General features: G+C 49.1%; 2 protein-coding genes and 1 pseudogene across 6 annotated transcripts in view; 1 reads left to right on the top strand and 2 right to left on the bottom strand.

Annotated features, from left to right (window-relative positions):
- The window catches only part of PTPN21 (protein tyrosine phosphatase non-receptor type 21), a 45,226-nt gene extending 35,743 nt beyond the window's left edge, over window positions 1–9,483 (top strand). The window contains exons 12-17 of the mRNA XM_004699064.2: window positions 3,255–3,395; window positions 4,293–4,514; window positions 6,614–6,742; window positions 6,863–7,097; window positions 7,694–7,854; window positions 8,434–9,483. Coding sequence (XP_004699121.1) covers window positions 3,255–3,395; window positions 4,293–4,514; window positions 6,614–6,742; window positions 6,863–7,097; window positions 7,694–7,854; window positions 8,434–8,562 — 1,017 coding nt within the window. The 3' untranslated portion in view covers window positions 8,563–9,483. The remainder of the gene's footprint in view (window positions 1–3,254; window positions 3,396–4,292; window positions 4,515–6,613; window positions 6,743–6,862; window positions 7,098–7,693; window positions 7,855–8,433) is intronic.
- Window positions 9,484–17,326: 7,843 nt separating this feature from the next.
- Window positions 17,327–18,593, bottom strand: LOC101641584 (annotated as a pseudogene).
- A 1,935-nt stretch (window positions 18,594–20,528) lies between these two features.
- The window catches only part of SPATA7 (spermatogenesis associated 7), a 33,860-nt gene continuing 29,078 nt past the window's right edge, over window positions 20,529–25,310 (bottom strand). For all 5 annotated transcript variants that reach the window (XM_045288130.1, XM_030885037.2, XM_045288131.1 and 2 more), the window contains 4 exons: window positions 24,772–24,825; window positions 22,863–22,940; window positions 21,368–21,425; window positions 20,529–21,145 (listed from right to left, as the gene is read on the bottom strand). In XM_045288130.1, coding sequence (XP_045144065.1) covers window positions 20,585–21,145; window positions 21,368–21,425; window positions 22,863–22,940; window positions 24,772–24,825 — 751 coding nt within the window. In that variant the 3' untranslated portion in view covers window positions 20,529–20,584. The remainder of the gene's footprint in view (window positions 21,146–21,367; window positions 21,426–22,862; window positions 22,941–24,771; window positions 24,826–25,310) is intronic.

The raw sequence follows: 25,310 nt of genomic DNA on the forward strand, positions 1-25,310 counted from the left end.
CCCGTGCATCCTTTTAACCTGGGTAAGAGGTTGCAACGTGACCGATGCTTTGAGTGACTTACCCCATCCAAAACCCAAAGGTTTCCCCCGTTTCCATTATTCCTTTTTCCCCAGACCCCATTTTCCAGTGTGTCCGGGGCGTTGCAGCAAGCCCCGCCATGATAATACTCACAAGGGCAATAGTTTCCTTTAGAAGAACTGATACCAGGCCAGTTCCAAGGAGTTGGAGATTAACGATGTTAGTTTCCTCCATCCCCTCGCCCCCCACCCCCGACTCCTCCCGTGAGCAGGTATAGTCTCTCCTGTCTCTGGGTTCCTGTCCCTACGGTTTGCTGCAACGCCTCACAGAAACTCATGAAACGTGAAGGAACCGTCTCATGTGGTTGGGTGGTTGTAGTTAGGAACCACGGAGTTGGCTCCGATCCACAGCCACCCTGTGCGCAACAGCCCCGCCCTGCACCTCACAGTTGTTTGTGTGCCCGAGTCCATTGTTGCAACCATAGTGTCAGTCCATCTGGTGGAGGGCCTTCCTCTCCTGTGCTGCCCCTCCTCTTTACCAAGCATGATGTCCTTCTCCAGGGACTGCTCTCTCCTGACATGTCCAGCGTATGTAAAGTGCTCCAAGGAGCGCTCTTGTAGATTTCCATGACGGATTGATTTGTCCTTTCAGCACTCCATGGTACGTTCACTATTCTTCCCCAGCTCCACAATTCAAATGAATGGACCTTTCTTTGACCTTCCTTAGTCAATGTCTAACTTTCACATGCTTATGAGGCTTGAGTCAGGCACACCTTAGTCCTCAAAGTAGCACCCTTGCTTTTCAATACTCTAAAGAGGTCTTGTGCACTAGACTTACCTAATGCAACTCATCTTTTGATCTCCTGACTGCTGCTTCCATGAGCATTGATTATGGAGCCAAGCAAGACAAAATCCTTGACAATTTCAACCGTTTCTCCATTTATCATGAAGTTACCTATTGGTCTATTTGTGAGGATTTAGTCTTCTTTACAGTAAGTTGAAATCCATACTGAAGGCTGCAATCCTTAATCTTCATCAGCAAGTGGTTCAAGTCCTCCTCACGTTCAGCAAGCAAGGTTGTGTCATCTGCAGATCGCAGGTTGTTAATAAGCCTCCTTACGATCCTGGTGCCACATTCTTCTTCTTATAAGCCAGCATCTCTGGTGAATTGCTCGGCATATAGACTGAACAAGTCTGGTGAGAGGATAAAACCCTGACACACATCTTTCCTGATTTTAAACCATGCAGCATTCCCTTGTTCTTTTTGCACAACTGCCTTTTGAACCATGCACAGTTCCTCATGTGCACAACAAAGTGCTTTGGAATTCCCATTCTTCTTACAGATATCCATAGTTTGGTTTGATAAAGAAAATCAAAGGCCTCGGCATAGTCTATAAAACACAAGTCAACGTCTTTCTGGTATTCTCTGCTTTGAGCCAAGCAGCTTTCTTCCAAATTTCCTGGCACGGACCAAGTGGTTGTGGGTGCCGTTTAGTCCCCAATCTGCAGGTCTTGCAGAATCGAGCCAAATGCAGGGTCCAGAGCCAGAACTCCAAAGCGTCTGAAGTCAAAGCCGGTGTTTTGTTTCTGCCAATGCAAGGGCAGGCCTTGATGGAGGAGCGGTTTTATCTTTCAGCCGGCCCTCTCCCCATGGACAACACAGAGGGTGACTGAAGTCACACCCTCCAGTAAAGGTACATCCCACCCTAGTCCTGCGACAGAGGATGGCCCTCCACAATGGGAAGGGCCTAACCCTGCATCCCATGCAAACAGATCTCCCTCCAGCACCGGTCGTGAGCACCAGCCCGCAGGCTGGGCTCTGCAGCACCTCCCAGGATGGAGGGCGGGCATGACGATGATGAGAGAGGGCCACATGCCGGAATGTGCTCCAGCTCCCTGCGCAGGGTCTCATTTCAAATGTGGGTCATCAAGGCATTCAGAACGAGTAGCGTGCAGTAAATGAGAATGCGGGCACGTTGTAACTAATGTCATGGAACAATTGTAAAAATTGTCAAGTGGGCACCTGACCCACTCTGGGAACTTGCAGCCAAGGCTCAGAATATGACTTAATCATCCATTTCAGTGACTACTTGGAGTTAGTACCAATCACGTTCCAGCTGATGGCAGCAATTTTATTCAACTCTCCCACCCATGTGGCTTGTCCTTGTGGGCTTGCCCCATTCTCTTCATCCGGGGATTTTTTTTTTTTTTCTGGTCGCAGTAGAGCTGGAGTGAGGCTGGTTTCATATATAGTTTGGAGACACAGCTGAGAAGAAAGGCCTTTCTTTGAAATTGGGGTTGCTCTCAGCAGAATTCTTAGGGCTTCCAAGGAGGTTTGACTAAGGAGATTGAGGTGTCTATGGCTTAAGGAGGAAGATTATTGACTTTGGCAATAAGTTTAGGAAGCACTTGTCTTCAGAGGACAGTCACCCATGGGCCTTTCTTTTAAATTGTCCTCCTGTGGTCATGGTGGTGATCCAGCCCGGTCGCATTTTCCCGGTTTAAAGTTGGGACAGCTCTGACTAGTAGTGATCCAATCCAGGTCACTAGTCCACAGCCGACTACGGAACAGAACCTGGGGAGGCGCTGAGCAGAGCCACCACCAGCTGCGTTGAATTTGTTCAGGAGGACAGAGAGCATCTGTGTGTTTCAGAATTATAAAAGCATCAGGGAGCCCCGGTGGCATAATGGTTACGAGTTGGGCTGCTTACTGCAAGGTCAGCTGTTCGAACCCACCAGTGGCTCCGTTGGAGACAGAAGGTGTTTTCTACTCCCATAAGGAGTTACCATCTCGGTAACCCACAGGGGCAGTCGGACCCTGTCCTATAAGGTTGCTATGAGTTGGTACTGACTCGGTGGCAGTGAACTGACTTTCAGTACTCTCCTGGGACCATAGCAGATTGTCCCGTTCTGTTGAAATTGGGGAGTTTGGGGGAAGGAATGCCGTCCCTCCTGCCAGCCCGCTCCCAGGAGCCTCACCTCTCCTTACAACAGAGCCCTGTAACCAATTGCCTTTGAAGCCCTGCTATCTGGGAGACTTATCAGGGCTTTGGCCTTGAAAGGAATGTTGCCTCATCTTCATGTTGGTTCAACACATGTGTGAAGGCGGCTCCTCTGTGCTGTGCCAGCTGGCCCACAGCGCACTCCCTCGACTTGTTCCCAGTCTTCAGCCCCGGCTTGGCTGAGGCGTTGTGCTGGTGTGCTGATTTCACGTAGACGCATACCTATTTTTACAGGGGATGAAAAAGAGTCGAGGAGTCGATGGGAAAAAACTTGGCCCTCTGAAGCTGGCTGCCCTGAACGGACTCTCTCTGTCTCGCCTGCCTTTACCTGATGAAGGAAAGGAAGTGCCTTCCCGAGCCACCAATGATGAAAGGGTACGTATGCACGCCCCTTGGGGCGTCTTGTCTACTCTGAACGGCCAGCCACTTACTGCCAGGGTCCTCTCGTGGGCTGTCAGTCGCTTTCCTCACCTGGCTGTCTAATGGAGGACTTTGTCATGCATGGGCCTTTACAGCGAAGGCCTTTCTAGGACACTCGAGGCTGAGAATGTTGGCTCCCTGGCTTGCCTGGGAATGCTGCCCTGTGTCCTTCTCCCAGTCATTTGGGGTGGGCTCTCTTGCTTTTTGATGGTTTGCACGTTTGACGTTGTCTACAAGTGCACAAAAGCATACCTAGAAAAGGCAGTGGGAATGGACTCTTCTCGTCCATGTGATCCCAAGAGTAAGCAGTTCCTAAACTTTTGAACACTTCCTTCCAGCCTGAGATGGGTGTGTGGTGCGGTTTGATTGTGTTGCAATGAGCATCATCAGTGGAGCACACTGAGCGAAAATGAATGTGTTCACAGCTGGAGCCCAGAGCTGCTTTCTGAGATTTGTCCCCGTGCTCAGTGTTTTCGTATGCAGCCTGCGTATCCCAACGTCAAAGCATGTATTCCTAGAGATTGGAAGTGATTGTCCCCCCACCCCGAGGATTGCTGTGCCCCCGGCTGTTCTATATCTCAGGGGTCCCGAGGTGCGAGAGGGGTTCAACAGACAGCTCGCGGCCAACTGTGGGCTCTAAGCAGAAGTTTCCTGTATGTTTCTCACCCTGAAGATGCTGCCCTGGCCCTTATCACTCTGCTCGTTCATGGTTTCTGGAAGTTTCAGCATCGGCTTTTGGTTTCACCCTGAAGGTTCAGTATCAGCCGGGTGCTAGACCTGACACCAAAAGTGAGGTTTCAGCCCAACGTGTGGTAACTCGCCTCACAGTATCTCACGTGTTGTGTCTTTCAGTGCAAAATTCTGGAACAGCGGTTAGAACAGGGTATGGTGTTCACAGAATATGAAAGAATTCTTAAGAAACGGCTAGTTGACGGGGACTGTTTGACAGCAAGGCTCCCTGAGAATGCGGAAAGAAATCGGTTCCAAGATGTCCTTCCTTACGACAGTGCCAGAGTGGAGCTGGTCCCAACTAAAGAAAACAATACCGGATACATCAATGCGTCGCATATTAAGGTGAGAGTGATGTTTAGGCTCGTAAGCAACACGTGCCGGGTCGAGCTAAGTTACCAGGATGTAACAATTGTGTTTGTATATTCTAAATAGACTCCAGGTTTGAACCAGCTTGGTTCCGCCAGCCGCAGAAATGGCACGGTGGCTATATCTGACCTTAGTGGGGAAGGAGAACGGGACTCCCTCTCTGTTCCTGGATGATTCCCATGGGGCAGAGGTCAGACCTCCCTCCAGCCTTCCTTCTGCTATGAGGACATCAGTCAATCCCCCATGGCACTCTGCTGCTCTGTTGAGTTCCAGAATCCCTTGCGCTGGCCACTCGAAACTCTCGAACAGCACTCATGAGTATGGGGACCTACTAGGGAATGTACCAGGTTACAAGCTGGCAAGGATGCAGCGCTTTCGTCTGCCACATCTCTCAACCACGTTGGCAGGCACGTCTCTCTCTAGCCTTTGCCTCCAGCCACATGGTCCCTTGCCCTTGCCCTGCTCAGGCACATGTTACAAAGCTCCTATAGCACTAAGCAATGCCCAGAGAGCACCTCACTGAGCACACCAGCCTTATATCCAAAGGCACACATCTTTACTCGCTCTGTGGGCAGGGAAGCCACCCTTCCATCTCATGGTCTCGCCACAGCTCCTCTGCTCTGACGCATGGTGTCAGTCTTGTGGCTTCCACTGTCCCTGCCACTTCAGACAGGAATCTCACGTGGGCCTCCTCTTCCTACATCAGAGATGGCTCACTTTCATGCCCAGTGGACTGACAAAATCAGCCGATCCCTGAGTTAGAGTCCCGCACACCTGATTCACTTGTTCCCACCAGTGGCTTGGTGGGAGTTACAGAAGTTGTGGCTAGAAGAGCCATGGCCAGCAATCCCCCATCCCCACACCAACTCTGATTTCAGCCGGGAATCCTTGCCCTAGAGCTGGCCAAGAAGCGTTTATCAGGCCAGGCTGGAGCCGGCATGTCCGCCTTCCACGTGGGGACCCCTGTGCCCTGTGCCAGTCCTGGGCCCAGGGACTGCTCGCTTGCCTGGGTTGGGCATGCTGCCTTTCCCAGTCTGGAGAGCTCTGCTGTGGCTCATGGTTCTCTCGGGAGCAGGCATTGCTAGGCTTCCCTCCCCATCTACTTGGGTGCGTTTGCCCAGACCCAAAGTGCCCACTGTTGGAGGTGCCCACCAGAAGCTGTTGCTTCCAACGGTGCCCCCTGCTCTTTGTGCACACTCCCCTCCGTCATCTGAAAACACATGGTGCTTAGAAGAGGTCTTTTCCATAAGCAGTGAAATGCCTTTCATTAGGGTGAAGCCATGCAGGTGGGAAAAGGTGATGATTCCCGGCAGGTGGTTGTGGGAAGCCAGGGGCCGCTCCTTGCTCCTGGTGAGAGTTTCTAGGATCCCGTGTTGCGTTTCCTTCCCTTTTCTCCTGCAGAGGCAGTGCGTGCTGTGGCAAAGGGACAGTTTGACCTGGCACTGGGCAAAGGCTTGCCGGCTGTTGGTGCATGTTGTTACTCCCTGCTGTTCTCTGGGGATCTAGACTCACACTACTTTGTTTTAATTTAGAAATGATTTCTTCCAAAAACAACTTTTTTTTGCTAAGTGTTCCCTGTCTCTAATGATGGGGGCTGGTTCTACAATGATGAGTCAGAACCCTCTGGGGCAGTCGGACGAATGGTGGCAGGGGCGGGGCTTCAGGATGGGGACCATGTGGCCGGCCTCCCGGCTCCCCGACTCGCCCGTGGAGCCATCTGACTGTATTGCCCTTGATTACCCAACGCCACTGCTCCTCGGGCCACCCCCTCTGCGAGGCGCTCCTCCTGGTCCTAGGTCGGTGTTGGGACTCTGATACCTGCCACAGCGTGTGCTTCCCAAGGGGTGGGCGTGGCCTCCTGGCAGGGGGGCTTACTACACATTTACACCGCTTGGGCTATTTGTTTAACCTCTATGATTCAGTTTACCTGTTTCTAGTAACCCCCCCTCCCCCAAAGTGGCCGATCTGCTTCTGACAAACACCCCCTGGAGCCATCAGCCAGAGTGGGGTCACAGGCAGCTCACCAGCCCCACCACCTCCCTGTAGATGGCGACTGCTGCCTCTTCTGATTGCAGGTTGCTGTCAGTGGAATTGAGTGGGACTACATTGCCACTCAGGGACCCTTACAGAACACGTGTCAGGACTTCTGGCAGATGGTGTGGGAACAGGGAATTGCCGTTATCGCGATGGTGACGGCAGAAGAGGTGAGCTTTCTGCCTCGGAGCGCCCCATGTTCACCGTGGGGCCTCCTGCCCTGAGAGGGGAAGGCAGGGAGGGTGGCATTCCTGGGCCTGAGACGTGCTGTGTCTCTTTGTGCTTTAAAGGAGGGTGGAAGAGAGAAGAGCTTCCGGTATTGGCCGAGACTCGGCTCTAGGCACAACACCGTCACCTATGGAAGGTTTAAGATCACCACGCGCTTCCGCACCGATTCCGGCTGCTATGCCACCACAGGCTTGAAGCTGAAGCACCTTCTCACGGGCCAGGAGAGGACAGTCTGGCATCTCCAGTACACAGACTGGCCGGAGCATGGCTACCCAGAGGACACCAAGGGGTTTCTGTGTCAGTGTCGCAGCTGCCGGGGGAAGGCATGGCGGGGGTGGGGGGGCAGCCCGGGGTGGTGGTGGAAGCTTCTGGAACAGGATCCTCTGTGCTGTCAGGTACAAGCTTTGGCCTTTACTTTGAAATGTGCATCGGTGGGGAGCGGGGTGGGGGGTATGAGGGAGGAACCCTGGCACAGTGGTTACAAGTTGGGCTGCTAACTGCAAGGTCAGCAGTTCAAAACCACCAGCTGCTCCTCGGAAGAAAGAGGGGGCTTTTTACTCCCTAAAGAGTTACAGTCTTGGAAACTCACAGGGGCAGTTCTGCCCGGTCCTATAGGGCAGTGAGTTACGGTTTTTTGGTGTTGTGTAGGTAGACTTTGTCAGACTCAGTCTGCGGCCTATCTCCTGCTGCCGATGGGTGGAGGAGCTGAGTCAGTCCGGGACTCGCTCAGGGTTGTACACCAACTGCTGACTGGGCTTGACTGAGGGGTCCACTTAGCTTGCTCTTGGGGGTCTTCTCGTCACTGGAGATCCTTTAAAACCCCAGTTTTCCTTTTATAGGCTATGCCTTAGCACCCCCAACCCATGCTTTCCACAATGTACTGGTTTCCACAGCCTACCTTGAAGAGATCCAGTCGGTTCGACGCCATACCAACAGCACCAGTGAACCTAAGAGCCCCAGCCCACCGTTACTGGTGCACTGCAGCGCCGGCGTTGGGAGGACCGGCGTGGTGATTTTGTCCGAGATCATGATTGCCTGCCTGGAGCACAATGAGGTGAGGTGATGCTGCCTCTTAGGTCCCGCCGTGCCCTTTGCAGGTGGCGGCAGAGTGCGGGCAGGAACAAGCTGGGAGGGAGGGGGGCATTAGGGGCCTCAGAGTTCTTTGTGAGCAAGCTCCTTGGAGTTTGGAGGCCTCAGGTGTTAGCCCATGTGCACAAAGGCTGCATCTTCGGAGAGATTCCCAGGCCCTAGGGACGTAGCTGGTGGCCTGCGGGTAACTCGGTGGTCTGCAAATGGCAAGGTCAGCAGTTTGAAAGCACCAACTGCTCCTTGGGAGAAAGATGGGGCTTTCTACTCCTGGGAAGAGTTCCCGTCTCTGACACTCATGGGCCAGTTCTCCCCTGTCCTGCAGGGTCACTATGAGTCGGCGTCGGCTCGAGGGCAGTGAGTTTTGGGGTCTTTTTATGAGCATGCCAGAGGTTCTGAGAAACCTTGCAATCAAAGCTGCTGCTGCTGCTGCTGAGGGCCTGCGAGCCCTGGTCGTGCCGGGGGTCCAGATGCTAGGACACCGGTGCCCCGCCCCCCTTCTCTCTCAGGAGGCCGAGTGGCCCTCACCGCCTTTCTCTTGCTCTAGGTGCTGGATATCCCACGGATGCTGGGCATGCTGAGGCAGCAGCGGATGATGATGGTGCAGACCCTCTGCCAGTACACGTTTGTGTACCGAGTCCTCATTCAGTTTCTGAAGAGCTCCAGGCTCATCTAAGTTCCCAGGCTGCTTCTGGGGACCCGAGCGTGTGAAGGGCCTACAGCTGGGAGGGAAAGGAAAACCAGAGGCCTCTTCTGACTCAGACTTCCTCCTGGACATGCAGTGCCTGCCGAGCGATTCCTGGGACGTGGGCGGTTCAGTGTGAGGGGCAGGGCGCCCAGGGGGGTGTGTACAGCGCTCCCGGCTGAGGAAGGACGGGGTGGACCACGTGGTGTGCAGACGGTGCCCTGCTTCTCTGCGCTGTCAGGTCTGCCTGCGCTGTCAGGTCTGCCTGCACTCTGTGCGCACCTCTCGGAAGGAGGCCGTCTTTTCTAGCTGATTCTTTCTCTGGCTGAGACGATGCTGGGTGATCCTGGCAACCATCGAGGAGTTGTTTTTTAAAACTAGTTTTTGATCATGGGGTTTTCCAACTGAAATACTGAGAGGCTTTTTTTTTTTTTTTTAGGGAGGAATGGAATGTTCCAGGAGGATTCCATCCTCCCTGTTGGGCTTTATATTTGAAACCACACTATTATCTTTTGTCCTTTTTAAAAATGCCTTGAGTACTTATGGGCTAGTTCTCAAACCCCACACTATAAAGAGAATCTAAAGGTATTATTTTGAAACATAGGATTTTCATATTCAGAAAATTTTTTTATCCTAAAGATTTCTCTATATTTGTACTTTCTATATTTTCCACTCAAGAGCTCAACTCATGAAGATGCTGAAGTGAGTCAGTTAATTGTATGGGGAAGTCGGGAGTGAAGGCGCACTGTTTAAAATGCCGGAGAATAATCAATTGCTTTGTTTTTTTCCCCGTATTATCTGCACACCTAAATGAGTTTGACTTTATTCGTTGACAATGGAGTGGAGAAACAATTGCATATGATGGTTTTAAGCACTTTTTTTTGTTCAGAGCAATACATTTGAGCTTTTATACATGTGTCTCATAGCTGAGCAATATCAGTAATGACAGCGGACGTTGTTCGAGGTGCTGGGGAGAGCAGGGTTCCCAGGGAAGTGCAGCAGGAGCGCCTGAGTGCACATGCACACCGCTGCCTTTGTTGTTACAAACCCACAGTATTATCTGCACTCACCTGCTGGGTGTTAGGATGGGGTTGCTCGGGGGCATGGGCCCGCAGCCTCCATAGGAATGGACCCCAGCGCCTGTCAGTCTTGGGACTTTCTTTGTTTCCTTGGGATCCAAACCTTTGTTCTCCCCCCCCCACCCACCCCCACCCCGACAAGGCCAGGCTTACGTTATCATTCAGGGAAACCTTGAAGAGGTTGTACTTCTTTTGGGTTGAAAGAAGGGCAGCAGTAGTAACTGCTCTAGCTTCTGGTGTCCAAGCCACAGCCCGAACTGGTCAGGGCCTCCGAGGTGGCTGGGGTGTATTCAAGAGGGACTTGAACTTGCACGCCTTACTCCCTGAATGTCACGCAGAGGTCTTGAGTTGTCTTCAGCTGAACAGCTGGCTCAGCCATCCCACTGGGACACGGCCCAACGGACAGAGCCAGACGAAAGGGGTGGTGTTGCCTAGGCCCAGACTAAGATGCCCTGGGTCACAGGTGGCCAGAAGGCGGTAAGGACTCACTGGTACACTTGGCTGAGCGCCGTTTCTATTTTTGCTCCTCCCAGGCTGCTAGCCCACAATGGAAAGCTCCTGAAATGCAGAGGCCAGGGCAGCTTCTCCAAACTCCCACATCCTGGGGATGTTTTTGAGGTCAGGCTAACTCCTAAAATAGGCTCTTTCCTTCTTGTGACCACAGAGTGTGTGCTTAGTCCTGAGACAGCCATTTCTACTGTGTGTGTGTGCGGTACGCGCATTCATGCGTGCGAGCCAGCCCCCCTGCCCTCATACCCCCATGCCCCATTACTCTGAAACCAACCACTACAGAGAACAGAAGACAGTGAAGATTAAAAGTGGGCACACATTCCACTTAAGAGTAAAATCTCCTTTTAAGCAATGATTCTCAACCTGGGGGCTTGCGACCCCTTTGGGGGTAGAACAGTACTTTCACAGGGGTCCACCTAAGACCGTATTTCCGATGGTCTTAGGAAGTGGGATACCGCTATGCTCCTCTATCCATCTCCAGGCGGTCCACCCACATGCAGATACGCCCACATACGGGGTCACCACAACATGAGGAACTGTATTGAAGAGTCGCGGCATTAGGAAGGTTGAGAACCACTGATTTAAGATCTCAAGTGTTTTTGCTTTTTTTTAAAGTCCCGTTTAAGGGGGGAAAACATTAAGGATTGGCAATATTCAGAAAGAGCCCCTGAGAAGAATAGAGTACGGGTTTGTACGGTAACATCGCCCACCTCCGGACCGTCATATAAAGGGCAAGGATGTGTCTAAACGGTTTTTCTTTCCAATGGTACGTGCTTTCCAGAACTGTGTTACTGTCAGGGTTAAACATTTGAAGTGCCCCATTGACAAGAGCATATTGTAAAATCAAAGTCTAATTAAAGAGTAATATATGGTATATTTGTGTTCTGTTGTAGTGATTTGATTCTGAATAAATTAAGAGGGCAGTGACATTTGTCACTCTTGAAGTGTGGCGTGAGACATAGCTCTTGAGAGCCACCTATATATATTTTTCCTGTTGAATTTTACACCTTCTAATTCCAACTAGTATGAAGAGCCTTCCTGAGTAGAAAAAACTGACCGTGCTTTGGGAAGCGCGGGCTCCCCCGCCTGACGTGAGGTCTCAACGTGCATGGCGCTCATTTACCAGTGCCCGTTAGCTCCTCCGTGTTACTAAATTTATGTGAAAATGCCCAACAGGTACATGTTCACACTAAGGAGATGACAGCGTTTTCCACCGCTTCCTCTGGGTCCTGGTCTCCCTGACTAGTGGGAGCTTTTGCTCAGTGTAGAATCTCACCTGGACTGTTCATTGCCATTGCTATTATTTTCTTCTGGAACAGACTGCCAGGCATCCAGAAAGCCTTAGCACTTCGGCCTCTTACCACCCCTGGACAGGATGAAAAGAAGCTGGACCTGCCCTTTCTTACAAGCTTCTAGAAAGAGCCACGCACAGCAAGAGGGCAGTGGCGGGCACTGTGCCCCTGGCGAGACTGCTTTCTCGGAGGCGCCCCTCTTCAGAAAAGAACAGTCTGTTCAGAGGACGGCTGAGTGGTTATGCAAGGTGGTCAGCGGTTCGAAGCCACTCCTCAGGAGAAAGACGGGGCTTTCTGCCCATAAAGAGCACAGCCTTGGGAACTCACAGGGGACAGTCCTGCCCGGTCCCCTAGGGTCACGTTAAGTCACCGGCATTGAGTTTGTGTGTATATGCGCAAATTACCCTGATGTTTGCATGACCAAATGAAACAAGGGTATTTTTGTTTCCTTACAATTTAAAATATTGCACATCAGGTGGAGGAGTTTACAATATTCAATAGTTTAAACTACGAATCACGCCCCCACCAGCGCTCCCGTTTGGGGCTTCCATTCCGCCCGAGCCTGCACGCCGGAGGGAGGTCCCGGCCCTGGCTTCGTGCCCCCACCCCACCGGCTCCAAAATTGGTTCCCTTTGGTAGGAACACACATTTAAATTGAGACTTTGTCACCAACGAGATTTCTTGTGGAACAAACGAAAAATATCCCTTTCTAGTTTAAAGTGGTTTTGTTTTACATGCCGACCTGGAGTTTCTCATACTCCTCTGACTAAGGCTCCTTTTACCTTGCAGCGGTGCTGTTGCCTGTGCCCTGCCACGAAAGGAGAGCGTCCAGTCACTCCTCTGCATGTGTGGAGGGTGGGTGGGTGGGGGGGAGGCAGGAGGGTTTTAGAGAAAGGTGGACAAGGTCCTTGGGTGGTTAAAACGGCCTCGTTTTAGGCCCAGGCAGCCCTGGGATATGTTCAGCTGCTTTATGGGCCCCTCTACTTGTCTTTCAATGGTATGCACATTTCCCCTCATGGTGAGACGATTGAACCCGCCCTCCTCACAACAGTCTTCATCCACCAATCCTCACTCACTGAAGGTGCAGCTTTTAAATCATGGAAAAGGCGTTGCAACCTTGGTTTGCACTAAAGGCTGAGGAAGAACCGGATGCACCTGACCTGACTGAAAAGATACACTTGGGAACGGATGGGGTTTGTGAGCTGGGGCCATGTGCAGGAAATTCACATATATTCTTTAAAGGCCTGGTTGTAAGCTGAGTTTGGGGGATAGAATAATATCTCCCCATGCAAACAAAACTAAATGGGCATTTGACTTATGGCTGTGTGCCAAGAAGTGTCAAACAGTGAAACAAGGGCCAACAAAGCTGTGGAAGTCTGAAACTCAGCTCACCCAGGCGTCTAAGACACAAAGGCCGGATTTACCCGGGACAGGAGGGAGGAAAGCAGGAAGGATGGAGAAAGGACACCCAGGGAGGGAGGGAGGGAGGATGGTGCATCTCAGGAGGAAATGCACGAGCTGAACAAAATGTATACACATTGTTGAATGGAAACTGATACTAGGTTCGGTGGACCTTTAATGAAGTCACAATAAAAAGGTGTTTTTTGTGTGTTTTTTTTAAAGTACAGGTGAATTGTGCCTTGGAAGCAAGGCTGGGGAAACTGTTTCACAAACAAACAAACAAACAAACCTGTGGGAAAATTCCATTTGATTCACTATTTCTGTGAAGAGACAGGGTTTTGTCCTCCCCATGCCTTCACAGCCCCCTAGGGGAGGCTGGAAGGGAGTCAGGCGAGGATGGGGCACCCAGGAAGACCCGTCTGAACTGGGCATGCTCCAAACCAGGTGGGCGGTACACCTGGGTGGCCCAAAGGAGGGTCAGGCTCCCCTCCCAGGTGGGCTTAATTCAGCCAATGGTGTCAACCAATGCCTTCAAGCACACCTCCCAGCCAGAGTTTGAAATTCCCCGGGCAGCCAGCGGGGAAAGCCATCTCTTTCTCACCCTGCTCCTGGCCAGAGGCAGGTGGAGGTAGGAGACGCACACGCGCCCCCGGGGACCCCAGCCTCTCTGTTCACGTACTCGCTTCTTGCCCCCTCTCCTGGTGTGTGCAGGTGGGAGAGGGCCCCCTCTTCTCAGGGGCGCCTGTGCCGCGGGGCGGGCGCCCCGCAGTGGCACGAGGTGGTCCGTGTCCAGCTGTGAGCCCCAGCACGGCTTGGCACCCTTCCCTGAGAAAGCGTGTGTACTCTTGGGGCTGTAAACCCGGAAACTTGGCCCGTCCTTCATAAAAACCCACTGGGGTTACAAACCAGGCTCTGGGTGAATTCTTTCTCCCTCGAAGCCTAGAACCAAGGTGTGACCCACTCGAGAAACCTCACGTTTCCATAACATCTTGGGGGAGCCTCCTCGGACCGAACCAAATCTCCAGTCTGTGTGCCAAGAAAGCATCACCACACTTCTCCGCACGCCCCCTTCGCGCCCCCCAGGAGTGAGATCTGTGGTGTGTGTGTCCAGTTGGTCGGTGTTTCCAGGGAAAAGGCCACCTAGGGCACACAGTAGGATGTCAGAGACGCTGGCGTGGAGCATGTTGGGAGAGGGACGGGCTGGGTACGAGGAAGTGAGCAGGAGAATGGCCAGAAGGTTCCACTTGCATGTCTCCCCTCGGATGACCACTTGCAAGAAGTGGGAGGGGGCTGGGAGGGAAGGCATTGCGAGGGGTATGGTACCCAGCTGCGCCTCAGGGGGAAGACCAGACATTCCATTCCTGTCCACAGTTCCAGTCTCAGAAAGCCACCGGGACAGGTCTACTTTGTCCCCGAGTGGGTGGGACGGCCGTGAGTTCACCTAGTGCAGGGAAATGACCTGTTCCCAGGCTGCTGCTGCGGAGGCAGAGGGCTGGGTGCCGCAGCACAAAACGCGCCGTGGTTTGTCGGAACCCGTTGTTGTAACTACTGCGTCAGCCCGTTTTCTTGAGGGTCTACCTCTTACTGATGCTCCACTTCACGAAGCACGATGTCCTTCTCAGGGACTGGTCCCTCTTGATAACGTGCAAAGTACACGAGACAAAGTCTCCCCATCCACTTCCCAAGGAGCGTTCTGACGGATTTCTTCATCGACAGACAAACAAAAAATTGTTTTTTTTTCCTGGAATATTCAACATATTTTTGGCCAGTGTTATAATTCAATTGCATCAGCTCTTTTTTAGTCTTCATTATTTATGAATAATAAGCATATTGTTTAGTATGTAGTGAAGCTCGAAATTCTGATTTTAATGCACTGCTATTTTAATGCACTGTGTATAGCTTTTCACGTAGTGCTTGGTACTACAAGATGATTAAACTAGCTGAGACAAGAAGCCATGTGTATCAAAGAATAGTTGAGACGAGAGAGATTCAAATTTAACTATAAACTCCCCCCACCACCACCACCACCAATACAGCAAAAGGAACACATGTGCCAAGATAATTAGTGAATGACCCAATGACTAGAATCACTTAATGGCTCTCAGAAGGCACTGCAAGGCAGGGAGGCCACGCGAGCGCCCTCCCGTGGTAGGTAGGTGTAGGACGAAGAATCAAAGGTGTCCCTTTGAGGACTGGGGCCTGTTAGCCCGGACCACGGCATTTTCAGTAGCTTCCTATGTAGGTGAAAACTGGGCGAGGAGTGTGTTTGAACTGCGGTGGTGGCGCTCGTTTAGTTTCTAAACAAGAGTGCATGGATTTTCTTGTAACACTCAGGCAGCATTTTAGAAATGAACCATCCAAGACAGATCGCTTCTTATTAATCTGTTGTCTGAGCTAGTATTTGAGTTAAAGATGTTCATGTCCACTGTGTCCCATCACCACCACAACTCTATGGTATCTGCTGTTTCACCTTCATACTGATGCCAATCGTTCAAGAATGAACTCAAGATCACACGCCAGCAGAGCTCTTGAACTCAACCTTGGTCCTCCTCTCTGCACTCTACAGGCTGAAGATGTCTATGTTCACAAAACAGAAAACGACCTTTGTTGTCTCGCTGACCTGGTTGGAACTGGAAGTATCAGCAGGAAGATTACCTAGGATTGGACAGAGTGCACACTGGCCGGAGTGAACTCGGCCTTCACCGTTAAGTATGCTGCTGCCGGGTGCCATCGAGTCAGTTCCGAGTCAGAGCAAGCCTGTGTCCAACAGAACAAGACACTGCCCGGTCCTGCGCCATCATCACAATTGTTCTTACGCTTGAAACCATCGAGGTAGCCATGGTGCCAATCCGTCTTGTTGAAAGGCTTCCTCTTTTTCGCTGCCCCTCTCTCCTGACATGCCCAAAGTATGAGACAAAGTCTCGCTGCCCTTGCCTTTACGGAGTATTCTGTCTGTATTTCTTCCGGGAAAGATCTGTTTGTCCTTTTGGTAGGTCATGGTACTTTTAATATTTTTTTCCCAGCACCATAATATGATAGTATGATGTTACTTGTGGGTTTTCCCTGGAAGCCCAGATGGAATATCAGGTAGAGGAAGGAACTACTATTCCTATTTTGCTCAATGTTTTAATCCTGAAGGGCTGTTGGATTTTGTCAAATGCTTTTTTTCTGCAACAACTGAGAAGACGATGTAGTGTTTGTCTTATATAGAAGGGGTGCTCATGGTATAGAGCCCATTAAGATTTGGCTTTCGATGCGGATTGCATTCGTATTCAAAGGGGCATCACTGTAGTTTTGGTGTCTGGGTAACACAGGCCTCAGAATCAAGTGGGAATAATCCCTTTTCCATGATATAAAAACATGTTTGGAATAGTTGGTATTAATTTTTCTCTAGTTGTTTGGTAGCATTCACCAGTGGAGCTTTCTTGTCTTTGATGTTGATGATAGCTCTCAGGTTAGGATTCAGTAGCAGTCTCAGACAGTCCAACTAAAATTAATACGGACCCCAGATGGCACAGTAGTTAAGAGCACAGCTGCTGAGCAGAAGGTCAATGGTTTGAATCTACCAGTCACTCCACAGGGGAAAGATGTGACAGTGGGCTTCTATAAAGATTACAGCCTGGGAGACTCCAGGGACAGTTCTACTCTGCCCTGTAGGGTTGCTGTGAGTTGGAATTAACTCAGAAATGGGAGGATTTTTGCTTTAAAAAAAGAAGTGTTTAGGCAATTATGGTATGTAGAATAATAAACACTTCCACCCCTCTTCAGCCTTGTCCCCATCCTAATCCTCTGAGTTGGCAATAGGCCTTTGAAGATGTGATGAGGGATCTTGAGAGGAAATGATCCTCTTTATCCGGGTGGCCCAGTGTTAGCACGGACGGGCTCCTCCTCAGAGGGAGGGAGGGAGGAAGGCCAGAAATAGAGGCGATGCCAGGAGGGAAGCAGATGAGGGAGAGTGGAAAATGCTCCACAGCAGGCCTTGAAGATGAAGGGCCCCATTACTCTTGGATCCTGCCACTCTGCCACATTCCTCCACCACTTCCAGCGCTCTCCTCGTGGAGCTCTTGGGGTTTCATATATAAGATCGTGTCATCTGTGACTAACGGTAATTTCACCTCTTCTTTCCCCAAATAGCACTGATGTCTTTCCTTTGCCTTATGTTGTTAGCTAGCACCTCCAGTGTGGTGTTCAATAGAAGGGGGGACAAGGGGCATCCTTGTCTAGTCTCCCTTTTAGTGGGATATTCGTCTTTCCCTGCCACGAGACACAACGCCCCCTCACTGACCCACTGGAGACACAGAGTGGGAATTGTGCCCTGTCTGACTCCTCCCTCAGTGACTGCATCCATCGTGCAGCACCTGTCCCTTGTCTTGGGATTTGTTGGTTCCCCTCCCCTGGTCCCCCCTCATCCTCTTCCATGTTCCCCCAGAGCCATTAGCCCCGTTGTTTTCTCCTCCTGATCGCTTATCCTGCCTATTCACTTTTAGAGATGTTCAAGATCATGCCACCGATGCAGTCACTGATCTCTCTGGACAAGTCCTTGGCCAGGAGGTTCACACATGCAGGCATCTTCTTCCGGAGATAGAAATGCTTCACCAGGAGGGAGGGCAAGAGCCTCCGAATCTCGCAGCAGTGAGGGAGGAGTCGAAACTGCCCAGGAGGCGGAGCTTGGCTTCGTAGGGCTTCTGCTCTGTTTTCAGCGTGCGGTGGTGGATGCTCTGAGAAACAGCTTCATCTTGTGTTTGTTTGGAAGACTCCGGTCGACATGCTCCGTCTGCTCGGGGGTCAGGTTGGGCGCATCTTTGGTGAACAGACAGATCTCTGTCCTCACTTATCGAATTGCAGGAGGCAGGGACAATCGGACCCTCCGTTCTTTCTTCGCAATTTTCCATAACAACACCATTAAAAACAAACTTTCATTTTCATTCAAAAGCAGGACATTTGCATTTTTCCTGGACTGGCCATGCGCCAACAGAGCTTTCAGGGCCTTTTTAACCTGTATTTTGTCAAGCTGCAGCCGCGGAGCCGCTGTACACGAGGTGGCTAGAGCCGCAGCTGAGGTTGAGTGGGGTGGAAGCGGAGGCCTCCATGGCGCTCTCAGCCGTGCAGACGACGTGGAGCGCCACCTAGCCCACCTGTTGTAACGCTCTTGTAAGACGTAGGTGCGTATGGGAGGTCTTTTTTCAGGACTGCTAGGTGTTCTTGCTTCACATCGTGACTGTTGATTCAGGAAAGGGATCTGGAGGCAACAAGGTTGGCCTTGTTTCTTGTGCCTGGCCTTGGAGTTAAACTGAGAGATTGGCTTATTTAGGGTAAACCGTTACTGGTCACACCTGGCTGCTGTTAAAAACAAAACAAACACTTTTCTTTTGGGAGGGAGAGGAGCTCTCCCACTATTTTTTATTTTATTGTTGGCCTGTCTCCCTCTAGTAGAGATTGCCTTCCCCTTTACCCAAGTTAACACCCATCTCCTCCTTACCTCATAGGTTTCCAAATTTATTTAGCCTGCTACTCCCTTTTCAGAAAAAGAAAAATTGTGTCCATCCCCACCCCCAGTGGCAATTAAAAATGTTTGCACTATAGCTCAGAATCCAAGACAAAAAATAGGGGTTCGGCTTTTAAGCAATCTCCCCGAATTGTTCCAGTGTGCCCCTTTCACCACCACCTGGGGACGGTATTGCCCACTTTGGGGAACGCGGCTCAAGCCAATGATGTCGTTTCCTTTCCTTTCCCCATCCATTCCTGGTAACCATCAAAGTCTTTTGGGATGCACTTTTATCTTGGAATTTTAAAATAACCGTGTTCTCAGATAACACTTGTCATTTTGTGCTTGACTAGTTTCATTTAGCATGTTGTCCTCCACATCGACCCATGTCATGAGGTGCTTCAGTTTCATCATTGTTCTTTAATGATTCGTGGTATTGTATGCACCAGAGTTTATTGATATGCCCCATGAGAATTGTTGATATTAATGTTACTCAAGTAGACCAGGGACATATACATGTGTGTCTGGGTATAACATTTTTTCTTGTACTTATTGGCTCCCCATCTTCCCTAACTTCCCCAAGACACAGCTAATCCACTTACTTTCTCTATAGATTGACCTATCCTGGATTTATAGACAGAAAAACATAAAAAAATAAACAAACACAAAACTAACAACCACAACAAAACAGAGAAAAACCTCAATCATAAGGCACAAACTATTAAAAACTAGAACCAATTTCAAATGGGCCAAAAGGGAGATCAAATGACAAGGTGTTAGGCTTGAGCCTCGCCTGCATCTGCCAGCATTTACTTTCTGCCTGGCAGCAAGGCTGCGTCTGCAGCCTTTGGGGGCCTCACAGAAGGCTGTGCTGGGGAGGGGTAAGCTGCTTCCACCTTCCTTTCACAGCGAACTGAACCTCGCTGTCGGCGAGTCGATTGACACAGAGCAAGACTATGGGACAGGGTAGCACTGCCCCTGTGAGTGTCCCTCTTCATGGGAGTGGAAAGCCCGTTTTCTCCTGAAGAGCCATTGGTGGTTTTCACCTGCTGACCTTGCCTCAGTGGCCCAAGGGCGCATAGCCACTACTCCACCAGGGCTTTTGAGAGCGGGGGAGATGTGTTTTTTTGAGAGGGTTTTTTTGGGAAGGTTTTAACTTGTTTTATGAGAGGGCCTTCAAAAGGTTCCTTCCATTTTTTCCCTGCAAGCCCTTTCTTTGTACACCATTTAAAATGTGAGCCAATGAGGCAATTTTCATACATTTTAGTAACTAGCCTATCTGCCCTCCACACAGCAGCCTTCGTACTTTCAGAAACCTCAGTCCAGTGTCTTCCCTCAAACCTCAGTCTGTAGCTGAGCCTCCCCTCAGGCTTGGTCTCCTCTCACAGCAGGTGCACTTGTTCCAGCAGCTACTCTGCACCAGGTGCAGGGGGTGGGGTGTGTGTGAGGAGAAAGGGGTTGTCCCAAAGAGAAAGAAGTCCAGAGTCCAGAGAAGAGACAAGTCAGACCGATCCATGATGATTCATATTGGGGATTGGTAAGACCCCAGGCCCCAGGGAAGAGTGGGGCAGGGGGAGGGGCAGTCACTCACAATGTACCAGGGGGTGTCACCTTTAGCCTGGACTGCAAACAAAGGGTCTGGGGTCGAGGGGGAGTGGTGCTGGTGGTGTGAGCAGACAGCATGGAAGCAGAGGACCTCTGTTCAGGGACCATGCAATTAGGATGCTTGGACAAGATGGCAAGAGATGCATTATAAAACACAAGCGATAAGGAATCTTATCTTGTCCACAAGTAGAAACTCAACCTACCATCCACTGTAGTTGATCAGATTCTGACCAGTAGGGTCCCTATCGGATAGGGTAGCACTGTCCCTAAGGGTTTCTGAGACAATAACTCTTTACAAGAGCAGAGGGCCCCGTCTTTCTACCTTGGGGTGAGTCTGAACCACTGAACTTGTGCTAGCAGACCAAAGTGTAACCCATGTCACCACCAGGAATCCTTGAAAACTCAGACTTTTTTATTTTAAAGAGGGTGACCCGACTGTTCTGTGCTCAGCTGTGAGCCCAGGGAACTCTGAGATGAGTAATAAATGCATTGTTTCATGTCACCACTTTGTGGCGACTTCAGCAGCATAGAAAACCACACGGACATGTTAGTTAGTATGCGAACAAAAGAAGATGAAAAGGATAGTGAGTTCCCGGCCATCTGAGATGTTTATTAGTGAAGATCAAACCTTCAAAGGAGAGTCAGTCTCTAATGCCCATTTCGATGATTTTAAGAGTTGGTCCTTCTAAGTCACTATTGTCACCTGTGAGCCTGGGGCGCTGACCAGATCGGGAGAACAGTGGCCTCAGACAAGAGAATTCATTTGAAGTCTCAATGTTTTCCGTGTCACTGTCACCTTCAATGACATTCACTGAGGTTTCCTGGTATATGAATTCTGAAACAGTTGGGTATTGTTCCCATTTTGAAGGATTGTGCTTGGTTTCATCATTCACCTGGTGAATTACAACTTCTTCTGAATACGTCTTTGCGTTCGAGGTGGGCAGGTAGAAATCATTTGTGGGAGAGAGTAGCTCTTTCTCATTCTTCTGAACAGAGAAGATGTTCAAAAGCTTCTGGTATTCTTGGCGTTCCTGTTGAACTGTTATTTCATGCGTTCTTTTAAATTCCATTTGTTCTGAAATCTCAGTCTTTTCAAAATCAATTACAGTCAGCATCTCGGAGTCACTTTGTTTCCCTGAGGTCTGGTCAGTTAAGAAACCCAAGTTCGCCTTCAGGACATGCAGAAGGTGGCGCATTTTCCCCTAGGATCAAGAAAACAATGACTTCAAGTAAGCTGGTAAAATTCAATTACTTTTGTCTGTAGTACTGCTAATTAATACTCTCCCTTTTCCCCACCCTCCTGAAAATAAGGAGGGAGGGGCAGAGCTGGGAAGCACCTGCTTTTAATGCATTCTTTGAGGGTGGGGAAAAAACAAACCGCACAATTATTTCTACATTAGAAATGTTCTAAGGAAAAGACAAACCTCTTCCAAATGATGCTTGTTTTCTTCAATATGTCTCTCAAACAGCCGTTCTAAAAACCTACAAGTGAGAAACAGAACCGTCAGGGTCTCAAGACCAGGCAGTCTCACTCAGTACAAACGAGGGCTGCAACATGAGACTACTAAAGATTGGGAGACGGCATTTGCATTCATTCTTCCTCTCCCAGGTAGGATGCGGCCTATCCTGTCCTGTCAGATTCTCTGCATTGGGGGCTATTTTGTCTTCTGTTACACAATTGCCTCGAGTTTCATAAGGAGGTCATAAGATTGTATGAAGTACAAAACCAAAAATCTCTTTTAAAACTACTGTTAATATTTTGGAATATTCATTCACTCAGAGGCATTTTCTATGCATACATATTACTTTATTAACACTGGACTCAAACCATATAGGAATCCATTTTGTTCTTCTTATCAATGATATACAGTATCTTACTATAGCAACCAAATCACTGTTATGACATCATTTTCAATATATAAATGGCACTCACTCTTATGGATACAGTATAGTTTATCCAACCAATCCTTTAGTATTCAACATTCAGTTATTGTTTTTTTCTTTGGCTACTCTAAAATAAATGCTGCAATGAAGTGGGGTGAATGATGTGACTTTAAGAGGGTTGCAATGAACGAGATGAAACAAAATGGGCAGGAATTGTGGGAAGGAAGACAATCGTCTGCCTAGTAAGGCTTCCCACAATTCCCAGTGAAATGTTGAGATACACGCAGCACAGCCGCCCCCTGCCCCTGCCGTGAACAGCTCTCCAACACTGAGAACAAATGTAGAGGGTTTAAACCAACTTTTAAAGAGGCAAACATTCTAAACCAACGTTTGAAAGTGGAAGAAATAAATAGAACAATTACCAAAAAGTTAGGTCTTTTGGTATCTTTTTATCCAAATAATGCCGTTTGCTTTTCTTTAAAAAACAAAAAACAAAACAAAACAAGAGCTCCATGTAGTGGGAAGGAGAGACTTCATTAGAAAGATCTGCAGCCTACAGACCAGTGCAGGGGAGAAAGCACATCGTGCATGCAGTCGGGTCCTAGGCCATAGTGACACACGTTTGCTGTAGAAAGTGAGGCCCAGTGCCCAATGAAGGTGAGGCACACACAGTTTCCTGAAGACAGGAACTAAGCGATCTGGCTCTGCAAACTTTCCATTCCATTTCCAGTGTGCACACCTAGCTCTTATGCAAATGACAGGTGAAGAGTTTCTAGTCTGGTGTAACCAAGGGACCTAACAATATTTAAGATGAATAAAATCTCATTATTTTTTAGAACTCTTCCAAACTGTGAACTTGCCTTAGAATAGGAATTAAACATTCTGGACACTTTGCTATGAATTACAAGAATCTGATCCCCTGAAAAAGCAGTACAATTTTGTATTTCCTAATACGTGGGAATCAGTTAAAAGTGACACCACGTCGCGGGTACTTTAAAGACTGTGCACCCCCGAGTGCAATGGTGAAGGTCTAACCTGTTGGAGAATAACCCAAGTTTCAAGACTTCATCCGTTATGTCCTCAATGAAGCTCAGGTACAACAGCTCTTCTTCACTGCAAAGACAAGGCGTTACTTACAGAAGGCAACAAGGACAAGCACCTAACTCGAGACCTCGCTTTACTCTTACCAATGACCCTCAGCCTCCTCCTACTGTTCAGTGGGATGTTCTCAGACAAGCGTGTGTGCCCTCTCAGATTATGCATGGATAATTATTTATTAAAATGAGAAAATACCACCTATTACATAGAGTAGGACTTTACAGGCATTGGCAACATTAATAGCAGTAACAATAATCATCATACAAAATGAATAACCAAGGTCAAGGAACAACCCCACATGATCTGTGATCCATTAGGGGCGAATGTTCTCAACTCGGTTTTAATTCCTCAGGTCCACAAAGCACGCAGACGCCGGGGCAAGGCTCTTATAGGAGCAAGGAGGGGTGACTTCTATTTCAACTGTGAAATCCTGCTCTGTTCTCAAGAGAGCATCTTTGTTTTAAGGTTGGGAAATTTATTGAGGGAAAACATTAATTTTTTTCTCAAAATGCTTGGGTGGACAAAAAAATTCTAAGAAAATGAAGACACATGTAAATTTTAATTAATGATCAGAAGTTAATAACTTAATAAAAACCGTGAGTCCAATTCCTCAATTTCTGAATGAGATAAAGCACTTTTAAAGAAACTCACAGTCACGGAGTCGATTCTGACCCACAGTGACCCGAGAGGCTTTCCAGGCCCTAACTTTTCCTGGGAACAGCCAGCCTCTACGGTAGAATGGTTGGGGGACTTGAACCAGCAAGCCTGTGGCTAGCAGTCTAACAGCTACCTGATAGAGCCACCAGCGCTGCTGTTTTAAGACGGTAGAAGATTGCAATGTCAGCTAAAAAGTAGGCTCCAGTACTTCAGCAGCAAATTTGCGAATTAGTGAAGTTCTACTAAATAGATGATCTTCTCTGGGGGAAAACCCAGCTGAACTGAAACTAGAAGTCTAGTTTTGAGAATGAGGAGGGCAACAATTGTACAAATGTGCTTGACACAATGGATGGATGTATGGATTGTGATAAAAGTTGTACGAGCCCCCAGTAAAATGATTAAAAAACAAAATTACAAGTCTAACATGTGCAGAGATTGTGTGAGTTTAGACACCTCTAAGCAGAGTATTCTGATCCACCAGAAGTTTGTATTTCTCAAAAACTCTTCTTTATTACTTTCGGCTTTTTACTTGTAAAACCAAACACGTAACCCCCACTCCCACCTGCGGAGCAGAACGCTCCCAGGGGGCTCTCAAGGCCATGACCTTCAGAAGCTTTGCACTAGCCCTTTCTTCCAAGGCCTCTTTGCCTTCAAGGCATCAACCTTTTTGGTTGGCAGCCAAGCACTTAATTGTTTGTGACACTCGGGGGTCCCAGTTGTGGGTGGCGGGGGCGGGGAGATAGCAGGTATGATTAACATATGGACAAATTTCTACTGGCTATAAAAATGACATGATGGTTAACTTTATCACAAAGTTGTTATTTTCTCAAATTTAGCATGACTTTAGGTCAGGGGTGGGTAACACCTGGCCCACTGGCCTTATGAGGCTTGGAACATCATCAATACCAGCTAACGTCACAGGCCTCATCGACGAGCAGTAGTTCTAGCTATCACATTAGGGGTGAGTTCATTAACATTTCGCAGTATGTCCCAGAAGGATGTTATCAATTGCCAGCACTTGGCCCCTGGCAGAAAATAGGTTCCCCACCCATTCTCAGGCACCACTATCTTAAAGCTGGCGCTGGTAAGCATGGCTGGCGTTCCAGCAGACTTATTTGATTACACGGTGTGTACGATCTTGCATTCTTGACTTCCACTCAGCAAAATAAAGAGGTAAAAATGATCTTACTCAGAGTGAATGCTTCTCCCGGAACAAGGTTGTACAGAATACTTAGTTATTGTCCTGGAAAGAGAAGTGAAAATATCTCAGTAAAACCATGGTTAGCACACACTAGTATTCACTAGTACACAACACGGTTTCAGAATTGGTGTTGAACACTTTCATGTCCCCAATCTGATTTAACCCTCAGAACAACCCTGTTAGGTATGTTGGGCAGGTTAGGACTTCCCCTGCATACCAATGAGGGTGCTATGGTCAGAGAGGCCAAGGAACTCATCCAGGTTTCATGTTAATAAATAGCAAAGATAGAATTTTTTAACAGTAGTGTTCTAGTGATAAATTCAAAGTCCCTTTTACACGTAGACCATGGGACGTCTCTAAGGAGCCCTGGTGGCACTGCAGACCAGGCAATGGGCTACAGAGTCAGCATTTCAAATTGACCAGCCACTCTGTGGGATAAGCTGAGGCTGTGTACTCGTGTCAGGATTTCAGGTCTTACTGACAGTTCTGGGGGACATGGGAGAGGGGAAGGCAGGGGAAAGGAAGTG

This window comes from Echinops telfairi, unplaced genomic scaffold (genome assembly GCF_000313985.2).
Source record: "Echinops telfairi isolate 266 unplaced genomic scaffold, ASM31398v2 ScPeMD7_18;HRSCAF=68, whole genome shotgun sequence".
Lineage (NCBI taxonomy): Eukaryota > Metazoa > Chordata > Mammalia > Afrosoricida > Tenrecidae > Echinops > Echinops telfairi.